The sequence below is a fragment of the Tasmannia lanceolata genome, unplaced genomic scaffold (assembly GCF_043159265.1).
Source record: "Tasmannia lanceolata isolate RefF3 unplaced genomic scaffold, GAP_Taslan_0.1 ptg000016l, whole genome shotgun sequence".
Classification (NCBI taxonomy): Eukaryota; Viridiplantae; Streptophyta; class Magnoliopsida; order Canellales; family Winteraceae; genus Tasmannia; species Tasmannia lanceolata.
The window spans coordinates 12,412,365-12,425,809 of record NW_027518693.1 but is presented as its reverse complement, the minus strand read 5'-3'; the positions used below and the strand labels follow the sequence as shown (position 1 = coordinate 12,425,809).

Sequence of the window (13,445 nt, the reverse complement as noted above, 5' to 3'; positions counted from 1 at the left end):
GGGAACAAATCCGTGTAAAGAAAGGAAATATAAAAATTCATTGCTATCTGAGAGAACATTGTGTTTTGATGGGAAAACTCATATCATCAACTAGCCTGATCTTCCTTTTGCATTTCTCTTCTTAGATCTTCATTCTTCAACACTACCTCTATGCGAAAATCAGCTGCTGATGGGTGTTCTCCCTCTCGTAGACCTGGAACACATTAAGAAATAAGTCCACTTTGGTGGACTGGTTTTTGATTGTTTATTTAAAGGACACATCCCACGCCATGCTATCATGGCTTGGAGAGCAGGCAAAGACACAATCATTACTGCTGATTACGCATTCGGGTGGATAGAACTCGTGTTCTATGGAACTAAAAATCTCCCAAAAAGCGCAACCCATCTGTTTTTCATATGCTCCGTCACTCTGAATCTGGAGTTCCATTCTTGGGAAGTTCAGTTGGAGAAGAGTCGCATGATGTGCTTGTAATTAACAAAGGTATATGGATCGACAAACTTTTATTGCAAGGGGAAGTTCATTGTTGTTATAAAATTTGTTTTTGTTTCTAGGGTCTACCATATATGTTCCAAGAGTAAAAAGGCCTTCCTAGAAGGGCTAGGGGTAGTTAACATGCGAGTCTTTGGGCATCCCTAGTATCTGTTGCAATTAATTTTCATTTTATTTTGGTTTTGAGATAAGTTGGTATGTCCCTCTCTTGTACTTTTCTAATCCCTGGTTCCTAAATAAATTCCAGGTAAAAAAAGAAGATTCTTTTTGCAAAAGTTCCAAGCATAAGGCAGCCATTCTAAAAGACATCCTTTATTAGTGGTGGCTCTGATCAACTTTCCTCATCTGAAAGACATAGAAAGCCTCATAAAGCTGCAGATTCTTAGCAATTTAGGATGCACACTATCTTTGGTGATCAAACATTGCCACTCTTGTTCTTGGATAAAGCCTAGGAAGGATATATTCTTAAATAAAGCCTATTTTTTCTTCTATTGGCGCCTTAAATCAAATTATCATGGTTCTTGTGAAATGGGAGAACTTGGTACTTTTATTCAGAACAATCCAGACATTTTATTCATAAATTGAAATGAAAATTTACAAAAAATAAGGGTGGAACAAGTCCATGGAGGAGACTTGATCTTACAACAAGAGAAGAGAGATAGATGCCTTAAAAGGATACACGGCTTACAGGAAAGCAGAACTTGGTATTGAGAAATGCAAGCATTCTAAGAAGAAGGTGGAAGCATCCCTTTTAAAAAGGATGAGAAGAGTGTGAGTGCCCTAGCTGGCTGATAACTTGGAACAAAATGCCCTGCACCCCTTACTGTCACAAATGATAAGTCTTTGTATCCAACAGCGTACCCTCCAACCTTCACAGACAAGCAATATGATTATTACAAACTAGAATGTGCCGGGTTATTCCTGATAACAATTTTCTACAAAAATCAAATATTCTGAGGTTTGGTAACCATTCTTTTAGTAAGAGCTTTTCAGGTAAACATTGGTTTTTTAAACCCATGTTGTAGGTGTACTTATCCTTTTCTGGGAAAAATTTTCAATTGAAAAGAAAAAGATTTTCATAAAAAAGATCATGTATAGACAAAATGCTCTAAGATATCATTAAAATCTTATTAGCCCTTGAAGTTATAAAGCTCTTCTTACCTCTCCTTGGGTATACCATGGGTACCATGCAGTCTTTACTGATGTATCAAGGGTGTTTATGGACAGCCTACTAGATGTTACAGGCACTCTACCATCAGTGTCCCCACTGCAGAAAAAAGTTCAAAGATTTTAGGTAGAGAAACATACTTAATATTAATTATCTCTTTTAGAGAATTCCAGTGGGCCCGTATCTCGAGCAAGTATAAGATCCCAAACATCTCGAATCTCATCATATGATCAGTTAAATGTGAATAGTATATACACTCAATACACAACATCATTCATCTGCATTTCAACTTCAAAAATATTTTAATTTTGAGAGATAAATAGTGTTTAGACTTTAGACATAAGATTAGTACTAGTTTTCAAAAAACAAAAAATTGCCTGTATATCCAAACACTTATATTACTCCCCATCAGCTCTTGAATGACTGGTAATACTGTATCTGGACTGTCACCCCAAAGACTACCAATCATACCACTGTAATTGTTCATATAAGAAGCATAGGTTAGTCATTAATGAAAAATTTCCCATAAAGAAAGAAAATATTTACAGAAATGAGAGTAGGGGAAATGGTAATATTGCCTGCATCCTTCCCATGGATATGGAAGGGCTGTCACATTTGCATGAAGGGCTGTCTGCACCTCAGGAAGGTTCAGGTAGGTTTGGATATAATCATTGGAGCAGGGATCAAAGCCTGCAGACTGAAATAGCAATGAAATTAAAGGGCATTTTTAACAAATTTCAGCCTATGTTTGGCAACATGGAAATCTTTTTTCATGGAATATTAGTTTAATAAGTAGTGAGAGAGTCATAGTTGGGTTGGAGTGGTAGAGGTTTGAGAGCGCATTATTCAGGAGAGGGCGATAAGTGGCTACAAAACAGAGGAAAACAGGGGAATAAAAAACAGGGAAAATTTTTACATTTTGGTTAGTTTTTTAATTCCCCTTTTTTGCAGCCTCACCTCACTCACTCTCTCCCTCTAAGGCCTCTCCCTCTTCCGCCCTTCTCTCATCACTTGCTAAACTAAAACTCCATGGAAAAAAATTGAGGGTTGTCAGACATGGAAATAAAGTTATTTCGTGTTTTTTCGGACTGAATAAAAAAGTACTTACGAGGGTGCTGAAGGAAGAGGAACCACATAAGGGAGCGTAGATGTCGTAGATGAAGACATTACCCATTGCTGCGCCTACTTGATCGAGATATTGAAAGCAAACATCGGATACAGATTGGGCAGAAAAGTTGCAGTTTAAGCGAATGCCGTCATTAATTTCATCGGAAATGAGCGCATGTGTCCAGAAGTAGTCGTACATTCCCTTGATACTAGTGCTATCGTCGATCCAGGCATTGCCAATCTGAAAACATTATTTGCTTAGCCATGTTTTAAAGCTTAGAATTCCAGGAGAACTCGGCCAAGGTAAAAGGGAGTTGACTTGGGTGAGTCTGGCAAAGTTAAAAGGGAGTTGACTTGCGTGAGTCAAAACTTTGACTGTGAGAGTACTGGGCCAAGGTAAAAGGAGTTGACTTGGGTAAGTCTAAACTTGGACCCTCAGGAGAACATGGCCAAGGTAAAAGGGAGTTGACCTGGGTAAGTCAAAAACTTGGACTGAGTAGAACTTGGACTGTGTAAAAGGGAGTTGACTTGGGTAAGTCAAAACTTGGACTGTTTGGAGAACTTGGCCAAGGTAAAAGGGTGTTGACTTGGGTCAGTCAAAACTTGGACTCCGAGGAGAACTCGGGCAAGGTAAAAGGGAGTTGACTCGATTGATATGGTCAGGTTTTCATTAATTCAAAAGGGTTTGATTGACTTGGTAGGCCAAAACTCAAACTCAGACGAAAACTTGGCCAAGACAAAACCGAGTTGACTCTTAAAGTCAGTGATTGACTGGGAGAGTTTTCAAACAGTGGCACTAAGGATTCCATTTGTTCTTAAGCATGTGGTGTGTGATCACAATAAGGAAGTCTAAGCATATATAAATTAATAGTCAATCTAGCTTGTCATTGTTAAAAGCAATGACCAAAAGCTCTCCGTTTCTCAACAAATGACGCATCTGAGCCGACTCGGTGTACAGGAACTTTCACCTAAGAATGAATTCTAAGACTGTTTTGTCATATTATTATTTTTTTGAAAAGGGCAACAGAATATGTAAAAACAGAACCGAGGTGGTCCTGAAGGAACAAAGATAATACAAAGATAGCAGTACAATAATTCAAGGAGGTAGATAGTCAAAGCACTCAAACGCGGCCCGAAAGACTCCTTTCTTGGCAAGGGTGTCTGCTTATGTTTTGTCATATTATTGTTCGACAGAAATAACGAGATTCTTGAGCTGATCAAAGGACTTACAGCGATTCCTCGAAGATCAATGACTGTTTGGTTGGTGATTTTGTTATTCAAAAGAATTGTTTGAGCAAGCTGAGGCACATAATGTCCTGCGTAGCTTTCGCCTGCTATGAAAAAATCTCTGGTTTTGTATTGAGGAAACCTCTCTAACCAGTTAATTAAGAAAGTATAGGAATCCTCAGCAGTTCTCTTGTCTCCGCTTAAATCGTAGTCGGATGTTGTGTTCGAGTATGAAAATCCCACACCGGCTGGTGATTCTAGGAAAATGACGTTCGCCTCTGTACAACATATATCATTTTCTCACTTAATAAAATGTCTGAAAAAACTATTTCAAGTAATTAAGACAAATAATGAAGCAAACAAGTACCCTCATGGTCTTCTCTAAGAAGACAATATTAGAGATTAGTTAGTCCTAAACCTAAAATTGAAGATACCAAATATTAGAGAAAAGAGATTACTTGGTTCAAAAGCAAATCAAATGATTCACTTCGATGATCCATTGGATCAATTATAGGTGGGATCCTTTTCAAAGTCCTTCTCGGATATTACTTTCTTAGTTTGGGCTATGATCCATTTCGAATCGGCCGTCGGATTGTCCTATGTCTTACTTTGTACACAGTTAAGGCTAAGGGTTAGGCGTGTTTAGACGAATGAAGCGCTAGAGAGAAAGAAGAATCTCTAGAGAGAGAGAGAAGAATGGTCACCCAAACAAAAAGCAAGAAAATGAAATGTTTGTTGTTCTTAGTGTTTTTAAATATTACAAATTGAAGGTCATTTTTGAAGATTGGCCACCTCCATTTGTCTTTTTGAGAATGCCTTTTAAATATTAAAAAAATACCCCCGTGAATAGACATAAATGAATGAAACTATGAAAGTTATTGATCTAGGACGTTCCATCTGATTTTGTGTCTACATTGAAATAATTTCAGACATTAGGATATGGATCCAATGGACATGATTTGGATCCATCAGACCATCTGGGTCTATGCGTAGCCAAATCCCGCCATAAAAACAGACAATCAAATAGTTAGGTCCCATTAAATTATGCATTGTTATAACTTTTAGCCAAGTTTTTAGATGAGATGAGTTCTATGATCAATGCTAGTTTTCTTTCTTTTGCTCGTATCCCTAGGAGTGCTAATGATCTAGTGGCTTGATTGGCTAAATTCGGGGCTTTGAGGGACTTAGTTTACTGTGGGTCCTCTCTCCCCGTTGATGTGAATCTATAATCTTTTTATTGTCTGAATATAGTTAACCTTTTCAAAAAAAAAAAGTTACATTAGTAAAAGATGTTAATGTCACAATAATAAAGGCAGTCATGGGTGCAACCACATGATATGTTAACATTTCACTTGACTCACCAATGTTCCATGCATAGGGATTTTGATATAGAGTCTTCCCATCACTGTTTACTCTAAATGGGCCCAATTCCATCATCGCACCGTTTCCAAATGAAGAACAACCCGGTCCTGCAATCACATGCCGCTATTCTTATATATGTATTTGCTTAAACTGACACGTGATTTACATAATAAATAATAACTATATTCTTACGCATGCATTTGTGTACATATTTTCTTATAATTTCATTACCTCCATTGAGCCACAACACCAAAGGCTTAGTCGAAGAGTTCGTGGGGGACTCAGCAAAATAATAGAAGAGTGCCCTTCCATGTTTAGGATCCACGGTCACATACCCGGCATACTGATCGAAATTCACTCCGCCGGGTTGTCCAGGCAATTTGTCGATCTTATCGGCTTCCATCAAACCATCTTGGGGACTCACATACACAGGAGAATAGACCCCACCCTTAGCCAATTCTAAATTCCCTCCGATTGGGGCATCCAACAACTTAGGGGGGTTAGCCCATTTGGCCCACATGAGTTTATCTAGCGGGTCGAATCCTCTCTCTCCATTCGCACAGATGATGGCTGCGAGGCACGTGAGGAACAAGAAGACCGCGGACTCAGGCTTCATTTTCGTGCGATGATCCAATGGTGTTAAATTGTGAATCAATTTATAGAGAAAGGGCGATCTGTTCAATGAAGGGTCTGATTTTGGTTTATGCGGCAATTTTTTCATATATATGATAGTTTATTAAGAGGAGTAGGAAGATATGTTGTTGTTATCGTTTTTATGTCTCTTCTACTTGGGATATAGCAGACTGAATAGCTTGGCACTTCTCCTCAGTGAACCATTGGTGGAAACAGTGGGACCCATCACCTTTTTTGTTTTCTTTTGATCACAACATGGCATAATCGATCCATCTAAGTAGGGCCAACAATATAGACATATCTAATACAATAGATACTCTCATTTACAAAGCTACAAAAAATAATACCACCTAATGAGGAAAGAAATGAAATGAAAACTAAACCTTGTGCTTAAGTTGTAAGAAGTTTAATGTACATAATGTTGCGTCCAAGACCTGACTTGAGTTATGTTGTAGCCTTGTAGGTATTGTGAGTAGATTCCATAGCGCCCCAACAGTTTCTCATTGAGCAACCCAATAGTCGCTCAATGAGAATCTTGAGATACTTGAACGCTACAAAACACTTCAACTTGAAGGCTACAAAACTATCAAGAGAATCTTGAGATACTTGAAGGCTACAAAACACTTCAACTTGACATATGAAGGTACTGATAGTGTAGTTCAATGGTATTCCGATGCCGATTTGACAAGAGTGCCTGCTGATAGAAAATCTACTTTAAGACATATTCCTATTTGTGTGAGGAGCAATATCTTTGTTCAGAAACAAGCAAAATTATGTCACAAAGTTTACAATGGAGGCAAAGTTCATTTCCTGCAATGCATCTAAATCTGAAGCTATATGGATTAGAGGCTTCATAGGAGATATGAAGCAGAGAGAAATATCCCCAGTGATCATATTCACATTCATTCTGATAATGAAGTCGTGTGTGGTTGGAGGCAACAAGAGGTATGGTCATAGCACCTGATCTAAAAACTGAATGACCTAAAAGATAGGTCATGGGGGACATAAAATAGGATCTACGTGTGTGTTACTATGTACAAGCAACAGCCACCTAATGGGAAGAAATCGAGTGCAGAGAGAAAACAAATTTTTGTGTAAATCTGAAAATTCATTGCTACCTGAGAGAACACCATGTTTTGGTTGAAAAACTTGTATCCTCAACTCAACCAATATCCCTTTTGCACTTCTTTCCTTAGATCTTCATTATTCAACACTGAAAAAAGATACCTCGATGCGAAAACCAAATGCTGAGGGGTGTTTTCCCTCTCGTGGACCCTGAACATATTAAGAAATAAATCCACTTTGGTGGACTGTTTGCGATTGTTTGTTTAAAGGTCACATCCCAAGCCATGCTATCATGGTTTGGAAAGCAGGCAAAGACAAAATCATTCTGCTGATTACTTGAATCGAATTGGCATTCGGGTGGATAGAACTGATGTTCTATGTAACTAAAGATCTCCCATAAAGTGCGACCCACCGATCTATCATATATGTACCTAGAGAAATAGGAGAATTTTTACGATATAATCTGACATCGAGAGATCTCAGTTATTCATAGAGCGCAATTGAAACTTATGTCAATTGTCACTCAGTTTTTTTTCTTCTACTGGTGCCAAAAATCAATAAAAGAAGAAAAACAAATGAAACTTCTGTTCACAAGCAACCCATTAAGAACAAGGGAAGAGAAATGCCTTAAAGGCTACAAGGCCGATAGGAAAGCAGAACTTGGTATTGAGAAACACAAGCTTTCTAAGAAGAAGGTGGAAGCATCCCTTTTAAAAAGGATGAGAAGAGGGTGAGTGCCCTAGCTGGCTGGTAACTTGGAACAAAATGCCCTGCACCCCTTACTGTCACAAATGATAAGTCTTTGTATCCAACAGCGTACCCTCCAACCTTCACAGACAAGCAAAATGGTTAGTACAAACTAGAACTTATTCCTGATAAGTCTTTGGTACTCATTTTTTTACTAAGAGTATTTTTTAAGGTAAATATTTTCAACAAAAAGCCTGTAAAAAAGGAAACCCATGTTGTAGCTGTATTTTTGTATTCTCCTGGCAAGAAATTCAAAGGAAAAAAGATATTCATAAAAAAAAAAGATCATGTATGGACAAAATGCTCTCAGATATCATTAAAATCTGATTAACCCATGAAGATATAAAGCTCTTCTTACCTCTCCTTGTGTATACCATGGGTACCATGCAGTCTTTACTGATGTATTGAGGGCATTTATGGACAGCCTACTAGATGTCACAGGCACTCTACCATCAGTGTCCCCACTGCAGAGCAAATTTCAAAGATTTAAGATGGACAACGGAACTTAATCTTAAGTATCTCTTTTAGAGAATCCCAAATCCAGAAAAATCCGATTGTGGGCCCGTATCTCGAGCAAGTACAAGGTCCCACACATCACCAATCCTATCATGAGATCAAGTAAATGTGAATAGTATATGCACCAAATTACTGCTCTCCATTTTAACTTTCATAAATATTTGAATTTTCAGAGGTAAACAGTGTTTAGAATTAAGATTAGCTATGTAATTTTTCAATAAACTTGCCTGTATATCCAAACACTAATATTACTCCCCATCAGCTCTTGAATGATTGGTAATACTGTCGCTGGGCTGTCACCATAAAGACTTTGGATCATAAAACTGTGATTGTTCATATAAAAAGCAAAGGTTAGTCATTAATGAAAACTTTCCCAAAAAGATTGAAAATATTTACAGAAATGAGAGTAGGGGAAATGGTCATAGTGCCTGCATCTTTCCCATGGATATGGAAGGGCTGTAACATTGGCATGAAGGGCTGTCTGCACCTCAGGAATGTTCAAGTAGGTTTGGATATAGTTACTGGAGCAGGGATCAAAGCCTGCAGACTGAAATAGAAATGAAATTAAAGGGCATTTTTAACAAATTCCAGGCCAAGTTTTGAAACCGTAAAAGGTTTTTTCTATAAAATATTAGTTTTACAAGTAGATTTTCCCCTGTTTTTTAATTTCCCTGTTTTGCAGCCACATCTCAGCCTCTCCTCACTCACTCTGAGGCCTCTCCCTATACTTCTCTTACCACTTGGTAAACTAATATTCCGTGGACTGAATAAAAAAGTACTTACGAGGGTGCTGAAGGAAGAGGAACCACATAAGGGAGCGTAGATGTCGTAGCTGAAGACATTGCCCATTGCTGCATCTGCTTGCTCGAGATATTGAAAGCAAACATGAGACATAGATTCGGCAGAAAAGTTGCAGTTTAAGCGAATGCCGTCATTAATTTCATCAGAAATGAGCGCATGTGTCCAGAAGTAGTCGTACATTCCCTTCATACTAGTGCTGTCGTCGATCAAGGCGTTGCCAATCTGAAAACATTATTTTTGCTTAGTGTTTTAAAACTTGGGACTTAAAGGAGAACTCGGTGAAGGCAAAAGGGAGCTGACTTGGGTGAGTCAAAACTTTGACTGTGAAGAGAACTCGGCCAAGGTAAGGTAAAAAGGAGTTGACTTGGGTAAGTGAGCTTAGACTGTTACGAGAACTCCGCCAAGTAATAGGGAGTTGACTTGGGTGAGTCAAAACTTTGACTGTGACGGAACTCCAAGATTATAGGGAGTCGACTTGGGTGAGTCAAAACCTGGACTGTGAGATGTACTTGGCCAAGGTAAAAGGGAGTTGACTTGGGTGAGTCAATACTTGGAATGGGAGAAGTACTCAATGAACGTAAAAAGAAGTTGACTTGGGTCAAAACTTGGACTATGATGAGAACTCGGCTAAAGTAAAAGCGGATTGACTTGGCTGAGTCAAAACTTGGACTGTAAGGAGAACTCGCCCAAGGTAAAAAGGAGTTCACTTGGGTGAGTCAAAACTTGGACTGGGAGGAGTACTCCATCAAGGTAAAAGGAAGTTGAATTGGGTGAGTCCAAAAGCCAGGAAAAAAGGGACGTGGCTTGGGTGAGTCAACGATTAATATGGCCAAGTTTTCATTAATTCAAAAGAGTTTTGATCGACTTGGCAGGCCAAAACTCTACTCAGATGAAAACTTAGCCAAAATAAAACTGAGTTGACTCGGAAAGTCAATGATTGACCTAGAGAGTTTTAAACAGTGGCACTAAAAATACCATTTGTTCTTGAATGTGCATGCATGAGCACTAGCATATGTAAACAGAATATGTAAGTACATACACATATAAATGTACACTCAACTAGCTTTTAAATGTCAAAATCAATGATCAAAACCTCTCACACTCAAGACATGACTCATCTGAGCCGACTCGGTATACAGGAACCTTCACCTGAGAATGAATTCTAAGACTGTTTTGTCATATTGTCGTTCGACAGAAATAACGAGATTGTTGAGCTGATCAGAGGACTTACAGCAATTCCCCTTAGATTGATGACTGTTTGGCTGGTGATTTTGTTATTCAAAACAATTGTTTGAGCAAGCTGAGGCACATAATGTCCGGCATAGCTTTCTCCTGCTATGAAAAAATCTCTGGTTTTGTATTGAGGAAATCTCTCTAACCAGTTGATTAAGAAAGTATAGGAATCTTCAGCAGTTCTCTTATCCCCACTTAAATTGTAGTCAGACGTTGTGTTCGAGTATGAAAATCCCACTCCGGCCGGCGATTCAAGGAAGATGACATTCGCCTCTGTACAATAAATTTCATTTTCTCACTTGACAATATGTCTTAATAACTAATTCCGGCAAAACGGTTAAGATAATTAAGTTAAATAATGAAGCAAACAATTAACCTCATGGCTTTCTCTAAGATGACAATATTAGAGATTAATTAGTCCTAAACCTAAAATTGAAGATACCAAATATTCGAGAATAGAGATCACTTAGTTCCAAAGCAAATCAATTGATCCACTTCGTATCGGATCCACCTATGTCTTAGTCATGATACATCCGGTCAATTATTGGTGGGCCACCTATGTCTTAGTCACGATACATCCGATCAATTATAAGTGGGATCCTTTTCGACGTGCTTTTCGGATATTACTTTCTTAGTTTGGCCCATGATCCATTACGAATCAAACCGCCGTGGAGAATCCTATTTAGGTTGTACACAACTAAGGTTTAGGGTTAGGAGTGGGAAGACTTAAGAAGGTCACCCAAACAAAAAGGGAGAAAATGAAATGTTTGTTGTTTTTGGTGCTTTTAAACATTATAAAAATACCCATCACGAATAGACACGAGTGAATAAAATATGGAGGTCATTTTTGTACATTGGGGACCTCCATTCGTGGTTTTGAGTAGGGCTTTTAAATGTTAAAAAAAATTCCCCCCATGAAAAGACATAAATGAATGAAACTATGAAAGTTAAAATCCCAAGTTTTTACTATACGTTGGCACCATCCATTCGGAGTTGGTTCTTTCTGCTTTTTTTGGTGACGCAGGGTGTCCCCACCCCCTTCGGGAGTAGGACTATTCCCTACGGATGCACACAGTGGCCCACAAACCACGTGCATCAGGACAAGTCAGGGGGGATTCGAACACTCATCATCACCAGGGAGCAAACCTGTGACTTTATGCCGAAGAGCCAACACCAGTTTGGGCAAAATTTCGGAGTTGTTTCTACATAGCATCAGGACTCGAAATCGTTAGGATATGGATCAAATGGACCTGATTTGGATCCACTTGCTCCACCCAAATCCTATCCTTTAATGTTCAGACCCTTAATTTGGATCCATGGGATCGTTGAGGACCTTGAGGTTCATGCCTAGCCAAACCCCACCATAAAAACACAAAATAAAATGGATAAGCCCCATTAAATTATACAAAGTTAGAGTTATATTAGTAAAAGCTGTATAAGTGGTGTATTTCTTGGTTTATAGTTGTATTTGGGAATTATCACACAATAATAAAGGCAGTCATGGGTACAACCATAAGACATATTAAAATTTAACTTGACTCACCAATGTTCCATGCATAGGGATTTTGGTATAGAGTCTTCCCATCACTGTTCACTCTAAATGGGCCCAATTCCATCATTGCGCCAGCCCCCAACGAAGAACAACCCGGTCCTGCAGTCAAAATACCGCTTTATATACTTATACATGTATTTGCATAAACTGACACACATGATTTGCAAAATAAGAAATACCTATATTCTTACACATGTATTTGCCGAAATATTTTCTTATAATTTCATTACCTCCATTGAGCCACAACACCAAAGGCTTGGTCGAGGAGTTCGAGGGCGACTCAGCAAAATAATAGAAGAGTGCCCTTCCATTTTTAGGGTCCACGGTCACATACCCGGCGTATTGATTGAAGGTCACTCCCTCGGGCTGTCCTGGCAATTTATCGATCTTATCGGCTTCCATCAAACCATCTTGGGGACTCACATACACAGGAGAATAGACCCCATTCTTAGCCAATTCTAAATTCCCTCCAATTGGGGCATCCGATAATCGAGGGTTAGCCCTTTTGGCCCATATGAATTTATCTAAGGGGTCGAACCCTCTCTCTCCATAGGCACCGATGATGGCCGTGAAGCATGTGAGGAACAAGAAGACCGCGGACTCAGGCTTCATTTTGTTTCATTAATGATCCAATGGTGTTAAATTGTGAATCAATTTATAGAGAAAAGATGATCTGTTCAATGATGGGTTTGATTTTGGTTCTATGCTACAATTTTTCCATACATGGATAACTTATGAAGGGAGCTAGGAAGATATGTTGTTGTTATCGTTTCTATGTCTCTACTAGTTGGGATATAGCAAATTGAATATATGGCTCCTAGCTTGGCTCTCTACTCGGAGCATCATTGGTGGAAAACGGTGGGACCCATCTCTATTTTGTTCTCTTTTAGGACTAACAGCTCCAATGCCAAACGATTCTATCATGAGGGGGTTTCTATTGGCCGGGGCAAACTAATCGGTCAAATTAGTCGGCCTAACCTGGAATTCCCTTTTTTAGTGCATTTTTCTCGCTAAATAGACACTTGTAAGGTATCACGTCTCAACATGCTGGGGCTATTTCAGTCCACCAGAGAAAACATCTATCTAATTACGTACCACCTATCTACCTAACCAGTTTTGTATATGGTGTAAGACCTTAACAACCATATGGTGGAGGTGCCACCCTTAGATATTTGATCCAACAGCAGCTCACTTTTTGTGAAGCTGCTGTTGGATCCAATATCAAGGGTGGTACCTCCACGGTACTTATAGTTTGTAAGGCCTTACACCATATAATCTAACATGTTCTCAAGGGGAAAAAAAAAATCTAATTTTAAGGAGAAAGACAATTGCTATTGTTCTTACTTATCTCTAAAACTTTCAGGGAGAGAGAGAAAGAGAGAGAGGCATCGTAACAAAGGAGAAATTATACGGTGGCCGGGGCATGCCGTTTCAGCCCAAAATACAGTGTGCCCCACATTTTTTGCGTAATCCAAGCCATTCATTTGCTGGGCCATACATCGATAGGGTGTGCCCAAAAATTATTCTCCGCAGGGTGATCCTCA

General features: G+C 38.9%; 2 protein-coding genes and 1 long non-coding RNA gene across 5 annotated transcripts; 1 reads left to right on the top strand and 2 right to left on the bottom strand.

Annotated features, from left to right (window-relative positions):
* LOC143847860 (uncharacterized) lies at nucleotides 1-979 on the top strand. The gene is made up of 2 exons (XR_013235250.1): nucleotides 1-481; nucleotides 738-979. It is a non-coding gene; the product is annotated as an uncharacterized LOC143847860 (long non-coding RNA).
* A 69-nt stretch (nucleotides 980-1,048) lies between these two features.
* Nucleotides 1,049-7,353, bottom strand: LOC143849134 (serine carboxypeptidase 1-like). Its single transcript, XM_077358184.1, has 8 exons — nucleotides 5,586-7,353; nucleotides 5,354-5,461; nucleotides 3,996-4,270; nucleotides 2,767-3,006; nucleotides 2,237-2,355; nucleotides 2,036-2,131; nucleotides 1,652-1,757; nucleotides 1,049-1,359 (listed from the first exon to the last, which is right to left on the bottom strand). Exons 1-8 carry the CDS (start codon nucleotides 6,073-6,075, stop codon nucleotides 1,216-1,218), a joined length of 1,578 nt encoding a protein of 525 aa, XP_077214299.1. The 5' UTR covers nucleotides 6,076-7,353; the 3' UTR covers nucleotides 1,049-1,215.
* Nucleotides 7,354-7,615: 262 nt separating this feature from the next.
* LOC143849133 (serine carboxypeptidase 1-like) lies at nucleotides 7,616-12,669 on the bottom strand. Of its 3 annotated transcripts, none has more exons than XM_077358182.1 (8): nucleotides 12,132-12,669; nucleotides 11,893-12,000; nucleotides 10,348-10,622; nucleotides 9,099-9,338; nucleotides 8,744-8,862; nucleotides 8,543-8,608; nucleotides 8,158-8,263; nucleotides 7,616-7,880 (listed from the first exon to the last, which is right to left on the bottom strand). In XM_077358182.1, the coding sequence occupies exons 1-8, from the start codon at nucleotides 12,511-12,513 to the stop codon at nucleotides 7,737-7,739; spliced, it is 1,440 nt and encodes a 479-aa protein (XP_077214297.1). In that variant the 5' UTR covers nucleotides 12,514-12,669; the 3' UTR covers nucleotides 7,616-7,736. The 3 variants fall into 3 exon arrangements, with proteins under 3 accessions (XP_077214297.1, XP_077214296.1, XP_077214298.1); XM_077358181.1 differs by having other exon boundaries at nucleotides 8,543-8,638; nucleotides 12,132-12,667; XM_077358183.1 differs by lacking the exon at nucleotides 7,616-7,880 and having other exon boundaries at nucleotides 8,157-8,263; nucleotides 8,712-8,862; nucleotides 12,132-12,668.
* Between the last annotated feature and the right edge of the window lie 776 nt (nucleotides 12,670-13,445).

Bases quoted from the DNA above. Each gene is read 5' to 3' on its own strand.
- LOC143849134 (XM_077358184.1), bottom strand. From the start codon at position 6,075: ATGAAAAAATTGCCGCATAAACCAAAATCAGACCCTTCATTGAACAGA. The intron at 5,462-5,585 runs GTAATGAAATTA...ATGTGATTGCAG, and splicing joins GGTGTTGTGGCTCAATGGAG to GACCGGGTTGTTCTTCATTT. The intron at 4,271-5,353 runs GTGAGTCAAGTG...TATGTTGTACAG, and splicing joins TCCCTATGCATGGAACATTG to AGGCGAACGTCATTTTCCTA.
- LOC143849133 (XM_077358181.1), bottom strand. From the start codon at position 12,513: ATGAAGCCTGAGTCCGCGGTCTTCTTGTTCCTCACATGCTTCACGGCC. The intron at 8,863-9,098 runs GTAAGTACTTTT...TTTCTATTTCAG, and splicing joins CCTCTTCCTTCAGCACCCTC to TCTGCAGGCTTTGATCCCTG. The intron at 8,264-8,542 runs GCAAGTTTATTG...TTTGCTCTGCAG, and splicing joins ATTAGTGTTTGGATATACAG to TGGGGACACTGATGGTAGAG.